Genomic DNA, 15738 nt, shown 5'->3' with positions numbered 1-15738 from the left:
ATGGTGTGTTTGGAATAAAGTATGTACTTACCGCGTTCCTCGCTGCTATGTCACATCCCATCTCGATCAGCCGATCCAGAAGATTTGTTCGGTTCTCCTTGATGGCGTACATCAAGGGGGTCATCCCCGTCACCTGGAAACAAAGACCAATGGTGGAGTTAGTCATGTTACTATACAGTACGATGTGGGGCTGACTTCGAAAAAAATAGAGCGAGATAAGATTTACATAAAGTTTGTAAATATCGATGAAGGGGGGGGGGGGGTAAGTGAGTGAGAAAAAGAAAAATACTTCACATGCTAGAAGTATGAAGTAAGTTCAAAAAATGAAAATTACTTTTTTTTTAAATGTGTTCTATGAGAAGCATATAAAAATATACACTATTCATTTCCAGCGATGAAATAATATGCCTGCTGCAAAAATATACTCTCAGAAACATAATATACTCTGGAATTGGTATTCTCTACTAAACAAATATTAAACTCGCCAATATACATACACACACTCAATTAAAATGCAAATTGGTAACACAGTAAATATTAGGGACAGGAAAATATCTTACAGTCTCTGAGGTATTGCTTGTTGGATTCTATACATCAAAATTGACAATATTTTTGTCTTCCGCTTGTGGTTAAATAATGTATGAGATCTATAAAATATTTCCAAACGTTTTATGGGTCTGCGAGTTATTTGATGTGATTAGATTGGATTTTTGTTCTGTAACATCGCTTTTCTTCCATTTGTGGCTAATCGCGAAATGAGTGATATGATATGATATGATATTCATAAAGGGGCACTCACAAAGAACACCCGGGATTCGACCTCTGGCGTCGTGTAATTCCAATAATTTTAACACTGTACATATGCGGAAAGGAGGGATTGTCTTAAATGTATTAAATATTTTGGTGTATAAATATGTGTGTGGGAGGGGAGAGAAAGAGAATATGTCACACAGCTTGGCTGGAAAATATGTGTCCAGTTTATGGTCAGATTGGCTAAGGAGAATTGGAAGCCAAATCAAGCCAGGATACCTAGATTACTAAAGTTAATAGTGTAAAACACTATGCAATAAGAGAAGCCACTACCACACCAATGTAGTTGAGATGTCAGATTTAGAGTAGTAACAACAAACAGAATTATTAACTCAAGGGATAACTGCCTCCAACATGGCGCAGTGGTGGTGTCATTGCCTTGTAATCAAGGGGTCCCGGGTTCGATACCCGGTGGAGGCACACGTGGTTCGGATCCCACTTTAAACTGTAGGTCCAGTCCCGATTAGCCTTACTGTGCATAAAGTGGACTTAAAACATCAAACCAATCAAGGGATAACTTTTGTCTCTGCACTCGATACAAGCTGAAACGCATACACTACGCAGAACCGCTTGAAGGGGTCAAAGCTCCATCAATGGGTCATTATCGTGCGACCACACAGGGGGAAATTGTTTTTGTGCCAGGAACTGTCCGGTACCTCTTTCATTGATGCAATACGACACGATATGGTCCACTTATCCTAGGTTCGGACTGAACGAGTTCAGCAATTTTATACTGTTCTCGTTTTCCGTTCATTAGCCTCGTGGTTTTTCAGCTAGAAGTGTATAATTACGTTCTCTATTAAGTGGAATGTCAAAGCATACGAAGGACGTTCATGCCAAACCAGGACTTTTAGTTCCATAGGCATAAAACCATAGGCGGTCCTTGCTTTTGGGTTCGTGCCACCTTGTGTACAACAACAATAACAAATAAAACATAAAGCAAGTGCGTTGTATTAGATATTGCAATATTGCTACCCCCCTGCACTCTGCAACATGCCCTGAAGGCTAATGAGAAGATATGGAAGTGATGCGATCAGCAGCATTTACCAGCAGCCTTTGTCCAAGTTGGGTGAACCCCGGAGACGCTCCTTCCAGGAACGTTTCCACAGAAAATCATCCACCAACGAATCAAACCCGGATCTCCTGCGTGGCAGTCATACACCCTAACAACTGGAGCAGCGCGGCTCTGAATTAAGTGATATTCTCCTCCACTTCATGGCAATAGGCAAGTCTGAAGTATGGACTAGTTCCCAATAAATGAGTAACTATTGTTTTTCAACTAAAATCCAAAACAATTCATTTGAAAGTAAAAAAGAGCAATTTGTATAGGTTGTAAGTTTCATATTTCTGTTATTGTTTCGTTTCATTATCTATAGTTTCGTTTTACAATATACTAGCAACTAGTCAGCGACTTCGCCCGTCAAAATTTTATAATGCACACATCATCATCTGCTGAGGACTTTTTTCATATTTAGATTCAAGGGTTTGGGCTGTAAATGTATCAAAATAAAGAAAGTTTAGCATCTCTCATTTTTCTCAGATGGCCTGCATGTCCGTAGTGAATACCATAGTGAATCATTAAAAATGGCGGAACACTGTGTCAAGAGGTCTCTTGTGAAAGATGGTGAGAAACCGGTGGACATTTCGAGCCCAATACGATAATAAGACAATAACCTGCAGCTAATCATTTGAACAGTCCATATCTTGTAAAGAGCGATTATCTCGCTAGGAAAATGATTCCTCATTAATTTCTAAATATTTTGTATGGTTCCGTATCCAGGGGAGGGCCCATGGGTGCCATGCACCCCCTCCCCCTCGAACTACGAAATATTTAAATGTGAACCTACAAAAAGCTACGAAAATAACCGATGATTTTTCAAATTTTTAAACATTTCATTTTTGTCCTTGCATAAATTAATGTGTTTGTTGTGTAGAGAGGCAGGCTTAACAAGTCTGTAATATTGGGTAGCTTTAATTGTATAAGTATTGCAAAGCCTTGATACAAAATATGATCAAAATTAGAAAAAAATATTGCAGAAATGCTCAAATTTTTACTGAAAAATGAATAAAATGGCTCGAAATCCGATCACAACAAGTGCAATAATTGCAGAAAAGGTAACATCCTTGCAGAAAAATAAAGGATGCAAGGCTACCAGACATCCCGTTTTGGTCGGGCAGTACATTACTTTCAATCCCTGTTCCGACTTCTTTTTAACTGCATTCGTGATGCGAAAATATCTCTTTATTTAGACTTGTTCTTCATTATAATAAAAATAGCTAATACGAATCATTTTCTAAATATAGAATTATCATGACCGTACAATGGTGCTGGTATAAGAAAATTAAAGGAAATTTGAGAACATAGTTAATTTGTGGATCACAGAACTATTTGAATACTTGGGAGAATTGAATGTACACAATAAGCACTAAGCTGTACGCCGTGTGACACCTTTATCTGTAAGCGACTGTGTGGCTCATTGTTGGTATGGGGAGGGACGGTTTAATTTTTTCCCGCTACTTTGGACCATAATGTTGCAACTCTGCAATTGTACCTTTAGCTCTAACTGTAATATTACCATAGCATTGGTGACAACATATAATACTCCAATAGCCTATCATTTCTCCGACCACCGTGGTGGAGTGGTTTCCACAGCGCGCTGCGATACCAGGGGTTCCGGGTTCGAATCCCAGCCTGTGCATAGGTGTTCTTTGTGTGTTCCTTCATCAATTTCACCATATCATCGCTCATACTCATCATCGCGATTAGACAAACTTACAGAAAAGTAACGCAAAATAACCTAATTCAATCATCCTCACAGCGATCTTCTCTTTGTTCCTCATTTTCGGATCTTCCCCCTCCCCCCTTAAAAAAATTCTGAGTACGGACCCTATATTAACATGTAGAACTATTTTGTAATAAAACATTTTCGGATGTGGCCCCTCCCTCAAAAAAATCCCAAGTACAGGCCTGGTCCCATATAAAACTTACAGTGTAAGCACGTATCAATGAAATGAATTGACCCTGTGACCTTGAGACGAGATTCTGTGTAGAGTTGCCGCGTGTGGCACAAACATGTACTCGGTTCAACAGCTCGTGTATATTGGTCGTGAATACTGGCGAATGAGTTCTTTATACAATGTCAAAGAGCATTTCGAAACACGTATAAATACATATAAATGGAGACACAAGTATGATAGGGATACGTGAAATGTTCCCAAAATGTAGTGAACTCTTTGTTTGTAGTTTCATTATCTACGTTGTTTTTTGCCTCTTATAGTTAATTGTGACGACGAGGCCGGGATTCGAACCGTAACCTTCAGTGGCGAGAACGCGAGTAGACCGTTCAACATCTTCGGTCATTGAAGCAGTTAGGTGAATGCTTCGTCAAATAAGTCTCGCGCATCTTCAGAATGCTGTTTCGGTGGCCGAGCACGCTGAGGATCGCCACCAAAGTGAAGCTGATTGAAGGGCATTCACGAAGCAACACCCTTGCTGCACAGACCAAGATTCGAACTCTGAACCTTTCATTTCCATTCTTTCCGATTCGCCGTGATTAGCCTAACAAGAAGAAAAACCGACGTAAAATAAGGCAATTGACAAATGCAACATCATGGGGAATCCCCATGGCGAAACGGCTTCGGTCTAGCATTCAGTCAACTTGGGCAGTAAAATGCAAATTCGAGCGAATGGCCGCGCAATAACATTGCTATTCCGTGTTTTCCGTGATTTGTCTGCTCCAAGAAGGTGGACGTCGCAACCAGGAATTCTGGCACCACTGTTGCCATCTAACAAGCCTTGCACGCGCAGTGATACAGACCGGCTATCAAGATTGCTTCAAGGAATTTTTTTTCTCCACAATTTGAGCATATACTCCCTGACCTTGACTTTTGTAAGTATAGTTCGAGCCTCGAATGCAGTTCTATCTTCTCTGGCGATCGCGATTTTATAACATCCGGGGGAGTGGAAATATGGTGAATATTCGCGTTTATCAGCGCCACCCTTTCGTGTTGCGTGTGAAGTGAGCAGCAGGCTACCACCTTTCCTATTTACATGTATAGATGTCGCAAACGTCACTTTATATTACTACAAAATATATGTAAGGGTAGTAATCAGGGTTGCTAAAGGCCAGGAACCCATAAATTTTAATGGGTTCTATTGGGTTCGGTATGGTTCGAGTTCTTATTCGAACGCCAGTTCAGTATCTTTGACATAGCTCGAGAGGAAGCCGACCAGACGCGCATCTGGTTTCGAGCCAGCACCTGTTTTTCCTGAGAAGCGCTGTTGTACCTTTTACCTGCAGTGTTTAGACATCCAACATGAACTACGACGACGTTACACTCCCAAGGTCTCCACATAGTATAAAAATAACACAACCTAGAAAACATAACCGCAACCTCACGTTAAGTAATCTAAAGAAGCTGAATTGGAAACATCTCATTTATTCCACGTGAACTTGACAAGTACTGTCACTTCCTAAAACGGACGCTATTGGTGGGAAAGATTTGAGGGGAGGATTTACTGGGCTCCGCGTGGACTTGACATGTGGTTGCAGAGGAAAACTGATCTTTCGGAACATTCTTCGAAGTAAAGTGGCGTTCCAATGAGGACTGGAACTTGAACAGAGACCGGAACCTTTTTCCTCTCACAATTCAAATACGGTTCAAGTTAGATATTATTTCTTTTCGGTACCGAACTTTGACCGTTTTTAAATGGATAAATCTGTTCTGATCTAGGATAATTTCGGTTTAGAATAGAATATAATGGTCTTTATTTAAGCAGGCTTGTTTCGGCCTCATGGGCCGTTCTTACAACCAACCCTTGTCAAAGGTACAATAAATGAATAAAAACAAAAAGAAAGGGAAAAAACACATAATGATCATGATAATACAATAAAGATAATATAAAGATTATACAATGATAAAATAATACATTGAATAGATTAGTATATACTGTGGAGTAAAGATAAGTAATAAGTCTTCGGTAGTTCAATGTGTGTGCGGGGGGAGGGGGGTAGGTTAGGTATGCATTATATGATGTATAAGTGTAGGTGCAATTGTTAACATATGAAGGTTAATGAAGTTGTTGGGACAATAGTAAGTTCTTCAGATTTTTCTTAAAACTTTGATGGCAAATAATGTTAGTCAATGGTGCAGGCAGTTTGTTCCGAATTGATTCTCTTCTCTACATGGTCGCGATATATGAATTGGCGTTCTAAGTAGGTCCGCGAGTATATTTTGTGCTGGAATAGCACACACTGTGGTTTTAGATAGACGTATAATGTAAGGAAGTAATGACTGTCAACTCGTGAGCCACATTCATAAACTCCCTTGGTGAAGTTATAGCCCAATGTGTAAATCTGATAAAGAATGAAATGTGAAAAATGGGTGTTAAATCCGCTTACCTGAAGTACAGCATTGCAGCCGCGAACTAAGCATCTTCATTGGAGTCGTACTCAAAATATACTTCCGCACGAAATCCAAAGGTCTTCGATCACGTTTCGCTACTGGTTCCCATCTTGGTGCGAATTTATGGGTGATGAAGGATTGACGATAAAATGGGACAGCTAATATAACATGCCCGAGCGAGGCGAACTTCCACTGTCGGTGGTAAACCTTTACCTATCCACACATCCCTCAAACAAATTTCCTCGTGCGTGTTGCCAACTGCGGTCTCGAAAACCAGAAAACCGCGGTGATGTGACTCGATGCGTTGACTACGTGTCGCCCAATGAAAAGGCACTTGGTAGGGTTTGGCCCTCAGAGGGCAATTCCGTCATGTAGTTTAGTTGAGTTTTAGTGTTGCCAACTGTCGTACCATCCTGGTTGAAAGCAAGTCTCCAACACAACCTCCAGTACAAAAACTTCAAACGCGTTCGCGAAATCACAATTAATATTCTGTAACTCAGAGGTCTAACAGTTCTGCACCACCACTCGGCTTCTCGATGATAGCAAGCGACCCAGAATCCGAATGACGGCTAATTATTATTATTATTATTATTATTATTATTATTATTATTATTTTATGTTAACTATCGCTCACACTCGCTGCTTTAGAAAACAACAAAACAAGTCAGGTTTAGGGTATATTGCAAAACAAGAATAAAAATAAAGTATTTATCCTTATGGGCAAATAAAACATTAAAATACTTGTAATAACTTTGTCTCACATTTACAATGCATTAAGGTGCATTACTACGGGGTATGTCTCAAGACGAATTAGGCAAGCATTACGTCGGAAGAAAGAGTTAATGCACTGTCAATTCTCTCCCTTTAGAGAAAGAGTTTCCTCGTCTCTAGATTACGGGGAGCTCATTGAAAACTTTGCATCAGAGAAGACCAGAAAAGTTGAGTTCTGGTATACAAACTAATATAATGCCAATAAAGGCAGTTGAAAGCGAAAGTGGAAGTCATAAATGATACTAATTTCACATTATACAAAGTATGTAATACATAAGTATTTATAATTAAGGAATCGACTTTCAAAATGAGAAAGAGTTCATCCAGTATTTTCAATTTTGACGGGTGTATGTACGATTTTAGGGGAGGAAAATTATCAAATTCGCACCAAAATGTTAATAGATTATTCCCTGTAAAAGAGTTTATGGAGGTGTATAAAAGTCACCGATATCTCTGATTTTTCAAAATAATCTGAACAATTTTCGTTGTAAGGCCCGTGCACGTTATGTGCCCTAGACCCCGCACCCACCTATGGCCGGCCCTGTTGCAAAATATCATACTATGTGCTGGCGTCTCCTCAGCCGACAACTGAAGCAGTCGACCTTGCTCACGAGTGAATATTTCTTTTTCGTCAGGCCCATACTGATGTTCAATATATCGTCAACCCAAAATGTCCCAGTTACGGTTTTCACGAACATGGACCAATTGATTGATTGATTGAGTTGGTGTTTTAAGTTTGGTTTATGAACAGTAAGGCTAATCGGGACTGGATCTACAGTTGAAAGTGGCATTCGAACAACTATGTGCCTCCACCGGCGACGACGCTACCATTACTCCATCGTGGAGGCTCGAACATGGATCAAAATAATATCTCTTTCCAGAATTATGGTACCACTTGCCGCAGAGAAACAAGTTAGAATTGATTTTGATGGAACCTTTTCTTTGGAACATTTTTAAATTGCTGTGTGTGATTTCGGTTCCGGGACCGAATTTATATATTTTAAAGAGAAATCTGTTTTTAGCGGCCGCGAACCCATTTACACTTGCTGATTTTGTCTTCCGCACCGAAAGAAAAGCTCCAAGACCTTTATTAACAGCTCTGGTAGAAACAAACACTTATAATTTGGCCCCAGAATTTTACTATTGGCGTTTGTTGCTAATGCTATCACTAATAACGGAGATTTTGCTGGTTGTTTCTACAGAGCATTCCCTGACATTTGCTACGAGACTCGGCGGCAAGCGGCCCGGCATGAGCGCTTGCCTTTCCCGGTGAACGGGCGCGCGACAGTCGGTAGAGTCGACTATTAAAATTACAGTTTTCATATTGTGTACTAACCTTGACTACAGAAGGTGTTGAAAATGATGTCCCTCTGCTGCAACACATTCCTGGCATCTCCGAAGGAAATTGGCATTTACACGTGCAAGTTCGTCTTCTGTAATTCTCCCGATTTCTCGTACAATACTCTCTTTTAACTCACGGATGGTGTGCGGATTGTCTTTGTATACTTTATTTTTTAGATTTCCCCATTTTTCTTTCCACTCCTTTTCAGAACTGACCCTGTTACTCTAAACTTTTTTGCGAGGTTGAATATAGTGGTTCTATGTGGAACGGAAACACATGGAAATTTCGTTGTGAAACGTCGTCTCACTTCTCCACAATTCCTCTTTTCGAAGTAACACTCGACAAGATAAATCCTTTGTTGTAATGTAAACTTTTGTGGTGCCATATTAAAAAACCATCTTCAACACACTGACACGACACAACACAACTTCCGAGGGAGGATTATACTGGCGTCAGTCTGCAACGTCAACAGAAGAGGAAAGAGAGCGAAGGCAGGGAGGGCGAAAAAAACAGACTAGCGAGCGACTGTCGCGGACCCGTTCACCGGGAAAGACAAGCGCTGAAGCCGGGCCGCTTGCCGCCGAGTCTAGTAGCGAATGTCGGGGAATGCTCTGTAGTACACGGATTCGTAAAGAAACAAAAGACTGTCGCCGAACGTAGCAGTTCAGTTCATTTTCCTCTATTGTTAGTGTTCTTTACATGATGTTAGCCAAAGAAGAAATAATTTTCGCTTTCTTTCTTCAATATCTTAACCAGGGATCGAACCTGGAACCTCTGACTCGTTTGCGGATAACCATGGCCGTTCCGTCATGCAGGTTTGCATGTCTGTGTGTGTAGAAAATTTATCATGTGGGCAGTTTATGTGGGCAAGACGCCGTCGTCTTGTAATCAAGAGGTCCCGGGTTGGATACCCGCTGGTTCGGATACCATTTCAAATTGTAGATCCATTCCCGATTAGCCTATCTGTGCATAAAGTGCACTTACAACAAAAACTCTAAAAATGGTGGGCAGGAGCAATGGTGGGCCAAGATTGTTTCACGATGGACCAGAGCCCATTCCGTTGTGACGTTGCAACCGCTCATCGCCTTTCTGTCATCTATGTAGGACACTTTAAGTCGAAACGGAAGCGCAGTAAATTATACAGCCATTCTCGGCAAGCTTCTCATACTTAACTTTATCTCGCCTGGAATGAAGTTACGATTTCCATCACACCTTTACAACGTACACACGTACACTGCACTTTACACAACAATGAAGTAGTTTTCTATCGAGTGATTCTTAGAAGGTATGAAATTTACATGAGTATCGTGCTTCAGTTTTTATTATTGAGTGACCTTTTTCGGTATGCACCTGAAGTTTGCGAGAAAGCGCCTGGTATAATGATTGACATATTCTCGATTTTTATGTAATATCAGCCGATAAATGGTAAAATACAATTCACACGCTCTATGTTTATCTGTGTGTGTTGGGGGGTGTGTGTGTGATGGTGTGTGTGTGTGTGATGGTGTGTGTGTGTGATGGTGTGTGTGTGTGTGTGAGAGAGAGAGAGAGAGAGAGAGAGAGAGAGAGAGAGAGAAATATTGGCGGAAGGAAATTTTGGTTAGAGGTTTTCCTTTTAAAGAGGAAAAAATAAAATAAAAAGTCGGTAGGATGTCTAACTGCCACGCGACAGACTCGTAATCGATACCCTGGATGACTTATTTCAGGTGACAATTTCTCTCCGTGGAGCAGCAATGGGGCTCACCCAGCCTCTGATAAATGTGTATATCGGGGGTAGAAGGAGCCGGAGCGTAGTGCTGATCACATCACACCCCACCCACCCAAACACATAAATGGCCGATACTGTGTGTGTAAGGGACAGTATCGTCAAATCTCTCCCATACGCCTCCGACGCATTTTTCAATATACACAGGGTAGCTTTACCTATTGCCTTTTCATATTGTGAATTCAGCAAACTGCTGCAGAGAGGACAGAAATACAGCTGAAATCTAGAGAAATAGAGGAAAAAGTATAACGTAAAAGCGACAAGGGGGGAAGAGTAGCATTTAGGCACGACGGCAGATAGAAACTGAAGAAAAATATTGGTGTTTTTATTTTGTAACGCTTTCTAACTACAATTGGCAATAAGCAAGTCAGGTGTTCTGGAGTAAAGAAAGAATGTCAATTCCATGTTTTAAGGCAAGAAATAGATGCTTTAAACTCAGAACGGGTACATTGAAACCTAAATTTTCAGCATTCGGGAAGCAAGTTAGTTCTCTTAAGCAGATAATTCTCAAGCCGAAGCTACACAGTAAAAAAAAATACACCATTTCAACACTTTTGGTTCATTTTCTTCCATGCAATGTGTACAAAATTTGTACTGAAAGCAAACTAAAAGCGCACCAGATGGGTACGACCGGATGGAAACGATTTAAAGTACACTTGTACACTTTTAGAACGCATTTGAACTTAGGTACACATTTGGAACACTCTCTGCACAATTTTTAAAAAGTAAATCGGTACACTTTTGTAACACTTTCGGTATACTTCGTATCTCAGGAAAGATGACCGTATTTGGTAATTAGAAACCTTTTGAACGAAATACTAGGGAGAGTCAAAAATTATCCACACTTTTCACAATAACTTTCTTTAGGTTGGCCACACTGTCTACAGCTCTGGCATGCTGATAAGTGGTTCTCTGTCCTGCGTTGGTGCACACTGCCAGAAGAGCGGCCATGTTTACTCTGTTACAAAAGAAAGAAAAATGGAGTGATTAATATGAAACCTCGGCCACGTAACCATAACAGTACCACCTTTCAGCATGCGAGCTCTGAAGGCAGTGTGGCCAACCTAAAGGAAGTTATGGTGAAAGTTCGGATAATTGTGACTTCTCCTCGTAGAATTTGAATTGCACTTGATATCCTGATGTTATAAAAAAATGTTTAAAAGGGAAAGGCATCAAAACATCCACTATTGCAAATTAAATAAGTCTTAGATTAATATAGATCTATTATAATGATTTGTAATGCAAAAACTTGGACTGGAATTTGCAGTAATATTATATTGACCGCATTCTCATTGAGATATATTACGAATTTCAAGTTTTAACAGGATTTTTTGTCACTCCTGCATTACTACAATTTATATTGTTCCAACTGAAAGTTGTGGTTTCATGGATTATTCTGATTTAATCTGCATGTAAATGGCAATTTGCTTAAACATAGAATAGCCAGTAAGAAAGGTCAAATCAGATTTTATTTTTCAAACCCAGAAAGTTATTGATTACAATGTCTTATTGTCAGTAAATAGGAGTCTCTTGAGAACACATTTGTCCACTTTTGGAACACATTTGAATTGAGATCACTTTTAGTGCACCTTTTGTGTACTAAAAGTGGTCAAAACGTAGTTTCTAGAATGTGTGCAAAAGGTGTATTTTTTTACAGTGCAAACATCGGCTTGAGAACTATCTGCTAATAGCGTATAGCTGCTCTATTGAAGTTGTGGGATAATATATTATGAGCTGCACAGCTACGACCAGATGGGCAAAATAATACCATAGCTGGCGAGTAGGAACTATTTCTCAGTCGTCACATAGTTTTGCTTACATTAACTTCATGCTTACAGTGGACGGAGAACAGATACGCTCCATGTAGGTCACGAAGTCATTTACCGTAAAAAGCTCCATATTTCAGGCAAGGAAGAACAGTGTCACAATGTAATTTGCATGTTAACAAAAGAAGGATTAGTGCGCGTAATGCATATGTAGAACCCTCTCATAACAGCAGAAGCCGCTCGCATCAACATATTAGGTCAACGACACGATGGTCCACAAGATTACCCCTACCTTGTAAATCATGTACAAATACATTGCAAAATCCTTTCGAATCCACGTAAACCTATCTCAAGGTCAGCGTTCGGGAGCAACACGGCCCAGATATGTCCAACATGGAGATCCCGGTTGCGATTACGCGGCCATTACTATTCCTGGATCTGTTCTTGACCCCAATTGGCCGGCGAAGGCCTCTGAACTTGCAGGTGGCGTGACGTCACAACCGGACGTTGGGGGCGAGTGTAGATGGGAGGCTCACGAAACGTACGGAGGGGAGCTTTATCTCGGAACCATTCTCCCTTTGCCTGGTGCTATCGGCAAAGCGTTCGTCTTCGTCCGCCTGACCCCTAATTACGGTTGCTCAGGCTCAGTGATTCTGCAATGCCTTGGGTTAGTTCCATGGCCTTATTTGCGGAAAGTTATGAAAAGAATAGGTTGAACGGCGTTTCCATACCGCAGAATCGATTATCGAAAACCCCTAATGTGACTTCCGGTTTTTGATGTGAACAGGCTTATTAAGGTCCGGATTCTTTTGTAGCAAGAACATGCGAAATATATAGAATAAATCACTAGAATATTTAACATATACTGAATATGCATTTTGACTTCGCATTTTAGTATATAGCGCCGAATTTAAACCACTTTTGGATGCGTATTATGAAAATTAGACTTGGTTTACTGCAACAATTATTATTTAAAGTAATATTTATTACTTATTAATTAGATACAATAGAAATAAAACACCATGCAGGTTTGCAAGTAAAACATAATCAGAAGTGTGACAGCTTCAATTTTTATATATACAGGGTGTATCATAAGTAATAGCGCAAACTGACACAGTTGAAAGTACACGATAATAGAAGCAAAAAAGTCTCCGTAAACATGGGTCTGCAAACGAGCCGTTTTCGAGATAATTGCGAATGTGTGATTACGTGGGCCGTTCAAGTCAATCGGGGACTTTTTTTTCCAGGTTTAAATAGACGCCTAGGCTGGAGGTTTTGTATGCAGTAGAAACTGGCAACTGTGTGCTGTTACTGGTAGGCGGCGCTCATTTCCCGCGTTTCTGCATAGATCGTTATTCAAGATGGCGGACAACAGTGTGAATGTCTACATGGAACAGCGTGTTGTGATGAAGTTTTTAGTGAACGAGGACAGAAAACCTGCAGAAATTTACAGAATACTTCAGGCTCAGTACGGTGATGAGACACTCTGTCGCAGTAAGACATTTGAATGGTGTAAGCGCTTCAAAGATGGCCGTATCTCTATTACTGACGATCCCGGTCGTGGTGGATCACAGCCCACGGCAATCATTCCTGGAAACATTCAGCGCGTGGAGCAGCTGATCCTGGACAATCGTCGCATAACCTGTCGTGAAATTGCAAGGGTGTGTAATCTGTCGTTAGGAACAGTGAACACAATAATTCATGATCATTTGTTGTTCCGAAAAGTGAGTGCACGGTGGGTCCCAAAGCAGCTGTCCGCTTTTGACCGACACAGAAGAGTTGAAGTCTGCAGATAACTCAAGGACCGCTATGACATGAAAGGCCAGGATTTTCTGAATCGCATCATGACATGTGATGAAACATGGGTTCACCATTTCACTCCAGAATCCAAAAGAGCATCGATGCAGTGGAAGCATACGGAATCACCACCTCCCAAGAAATTTCGAACAGTTGCGTCTGCTGGTAAAGTGATGGCAAGTGTCTTTTGGGATAAACAGGGGATTATTCACGTTGATTTTTTACCCCATGGTGTCACTATCAACAGTGAGTATTACTGCCGTGTTCTGCGTGATGTGCATAAGAGTTTACGGAAGAAACGTCCGGGTTTCATCACAAAGGGTGTTCTCTTTTTGCAAGACAATGCACGACCGCATACCGCTCAACACACATTCCAAACATTCCAGGAAATCGGCTGGGAGATATTACCACACACCCCCTATAGTCCTGACTTAGCGCCAAGTGATTTTCACCTGTTTGGACCCCTGAAGGAATTCCTTGGAGGAAAACATTTCAACACTGATGATGAAGTGGAGAATGCTGTCCTACAATGGTTCCGCCGTAATGATAAATCCTTCTATGCGGAAGCATTCCAGGCGTTAGTTAAACGCTGGGATAAGTGTATAACTGTAGCAGGAGGTTATGTGGAAAAATAAATCCAGTTACCACACTTTGAAATTTGTTCTTCTATTTTTTTTAAAAAAAAGTCCCCGATTGACTTGAACGACCTAGTACAAGCCGCCACTGACTTCATTGTTTGTAAACGTCGTCCTAGTTAGTAAAATGCTAATAATGTGTGTAAATGTGTGGTTACAAGCCGTCACTAGTGTTGCCCACTGGACGAGACGGGACTGGCTTTTAAAAATTCGAGACGAGACGAGATTGATCATGTGTCCCGAGACAAGCGAATATTTTCGAGACGAGACAGCATTTCACAGCATTTCCACGAGACGAGACAGGCCAAAGTCTCGTCTCGTGGGCAACACTAGCCGTCACTCATTGCAATTTGTAAACACCGAGTGCTTTACTCTTTGCGCGTTCCGAGGTTTGCTCTTTGTTTACAAAACAGAACATTTCCGAGAGGTGGCGTTGTAATCAAACAGGATAAATACAATCAGTACACAGTCTAATCGTACTGTGGGAGTCACGTCAGTTGTGCTGGACTGCGTAGTGAAAACGGAACCTTACAGCAACGAAGAGTAAATTTTACCAACTAGGACGACGTTTACAAACAATGAAGTCGGTGGCGGCTTGTAACCACACATTCGCAATTATCTCGAAAACGGCTCGTTTGGAGATCCATGTTTACTGAGATTTTTTTGCTTCTATTATTGTGTACTTTCAACTGTGTAAGTTTGCGCTATTACTTACGATACACCCTGTATATAAGTTGGTTTACCGGCGGTGTACCAGATAACATGGAAGAATACGCCACTGAATAATCGCAACGATGTGGATGAGTGATTCTTTGGTTTAATTTACTTATCTTTTCTGCCAGTTTTGACTAATCGTAAAGATAGGGATGAGTGATGATATTATGAAATATATGAAGGGGACACTCACAAGGAACACCTATGCCAAGACCGGGATTCGAACCCCTAGCCGACCCTAGCATATCGCGCTACGACGCCAGAGATCCCGGGTTCGAATCCCGACCTGTGCATAGATGTTTCTGAGTGTCCATTCATCCGAAGTAAAATAAAGCAAATCAATAAATCACACCCGGAAGCCCTGGATGTGGATGAGTGATGATTAGGAAAAAATGACGAATTTATACTAACAAGAACACCTATGTCCAGGCTGACATTCGTCATTTCGTATCAATCCATAAGATTATATTTTATTTAAAGCCTCTCTGGATGCTTCATGTTGACCAGGGCATTCACTTGTTTACTTCAGTTGTCTCAACCTCTGTGGTATGTAAATAATGCACAGTGTTGTGCTATGCAAACCTCCTGATTCAGGATATAGGAAGTTCCATCAGCCTATGGAGTCAGCGGTTTGCAACAGAGGTAGTAAAAATCGCGATTCGGCATGGAGGAAGGCAGGGACGTCGTTAGGGGGGGCCTGCGGGGGCTTTGGCCCCGGCAGTTGTAACTCTG

At 41.0% G+C, this 15738-nt stretch overlaps 1 protein-coding gene across 1 annotated transcript in view; it reads right to left on the bottom strand.

The window, feature by feature from the left end:
- Positions 1-15738, bottom strand: part of nompC (no mechanoreceptor potential C) — a 213664-nt gene that overhangs the window by 181787 nt on the left and 16139 nt on the right. Inside the window, exon 2 of the mRNA XM_083122460.1 lies at positions 32-133. Within this exon, the coding sequence (XP_082978586.1) occupies positions 32-133 (102 nt within the window). The remainder of the gene's footprint in view (positions 1-31; positions 134-15738) is intronic.

This window comes from Lepisma saccharinum, chromosome 5, assembly GCF_977018435.1.
Source record: "Lepisma saccharinum chromosome 5, izLepSacc3.1, whole genome shotgun sequence".
Classification (NCBI taxonomy): Eukaryota; Metazoa; Arthropoda; class Insecta; order Zygentoma; family Lepismatidae; genus Lepisma; species Lepisma saccharinum.
This window is presented reverse-complemented; position numbering and strand designations above follow the sequence as displayed.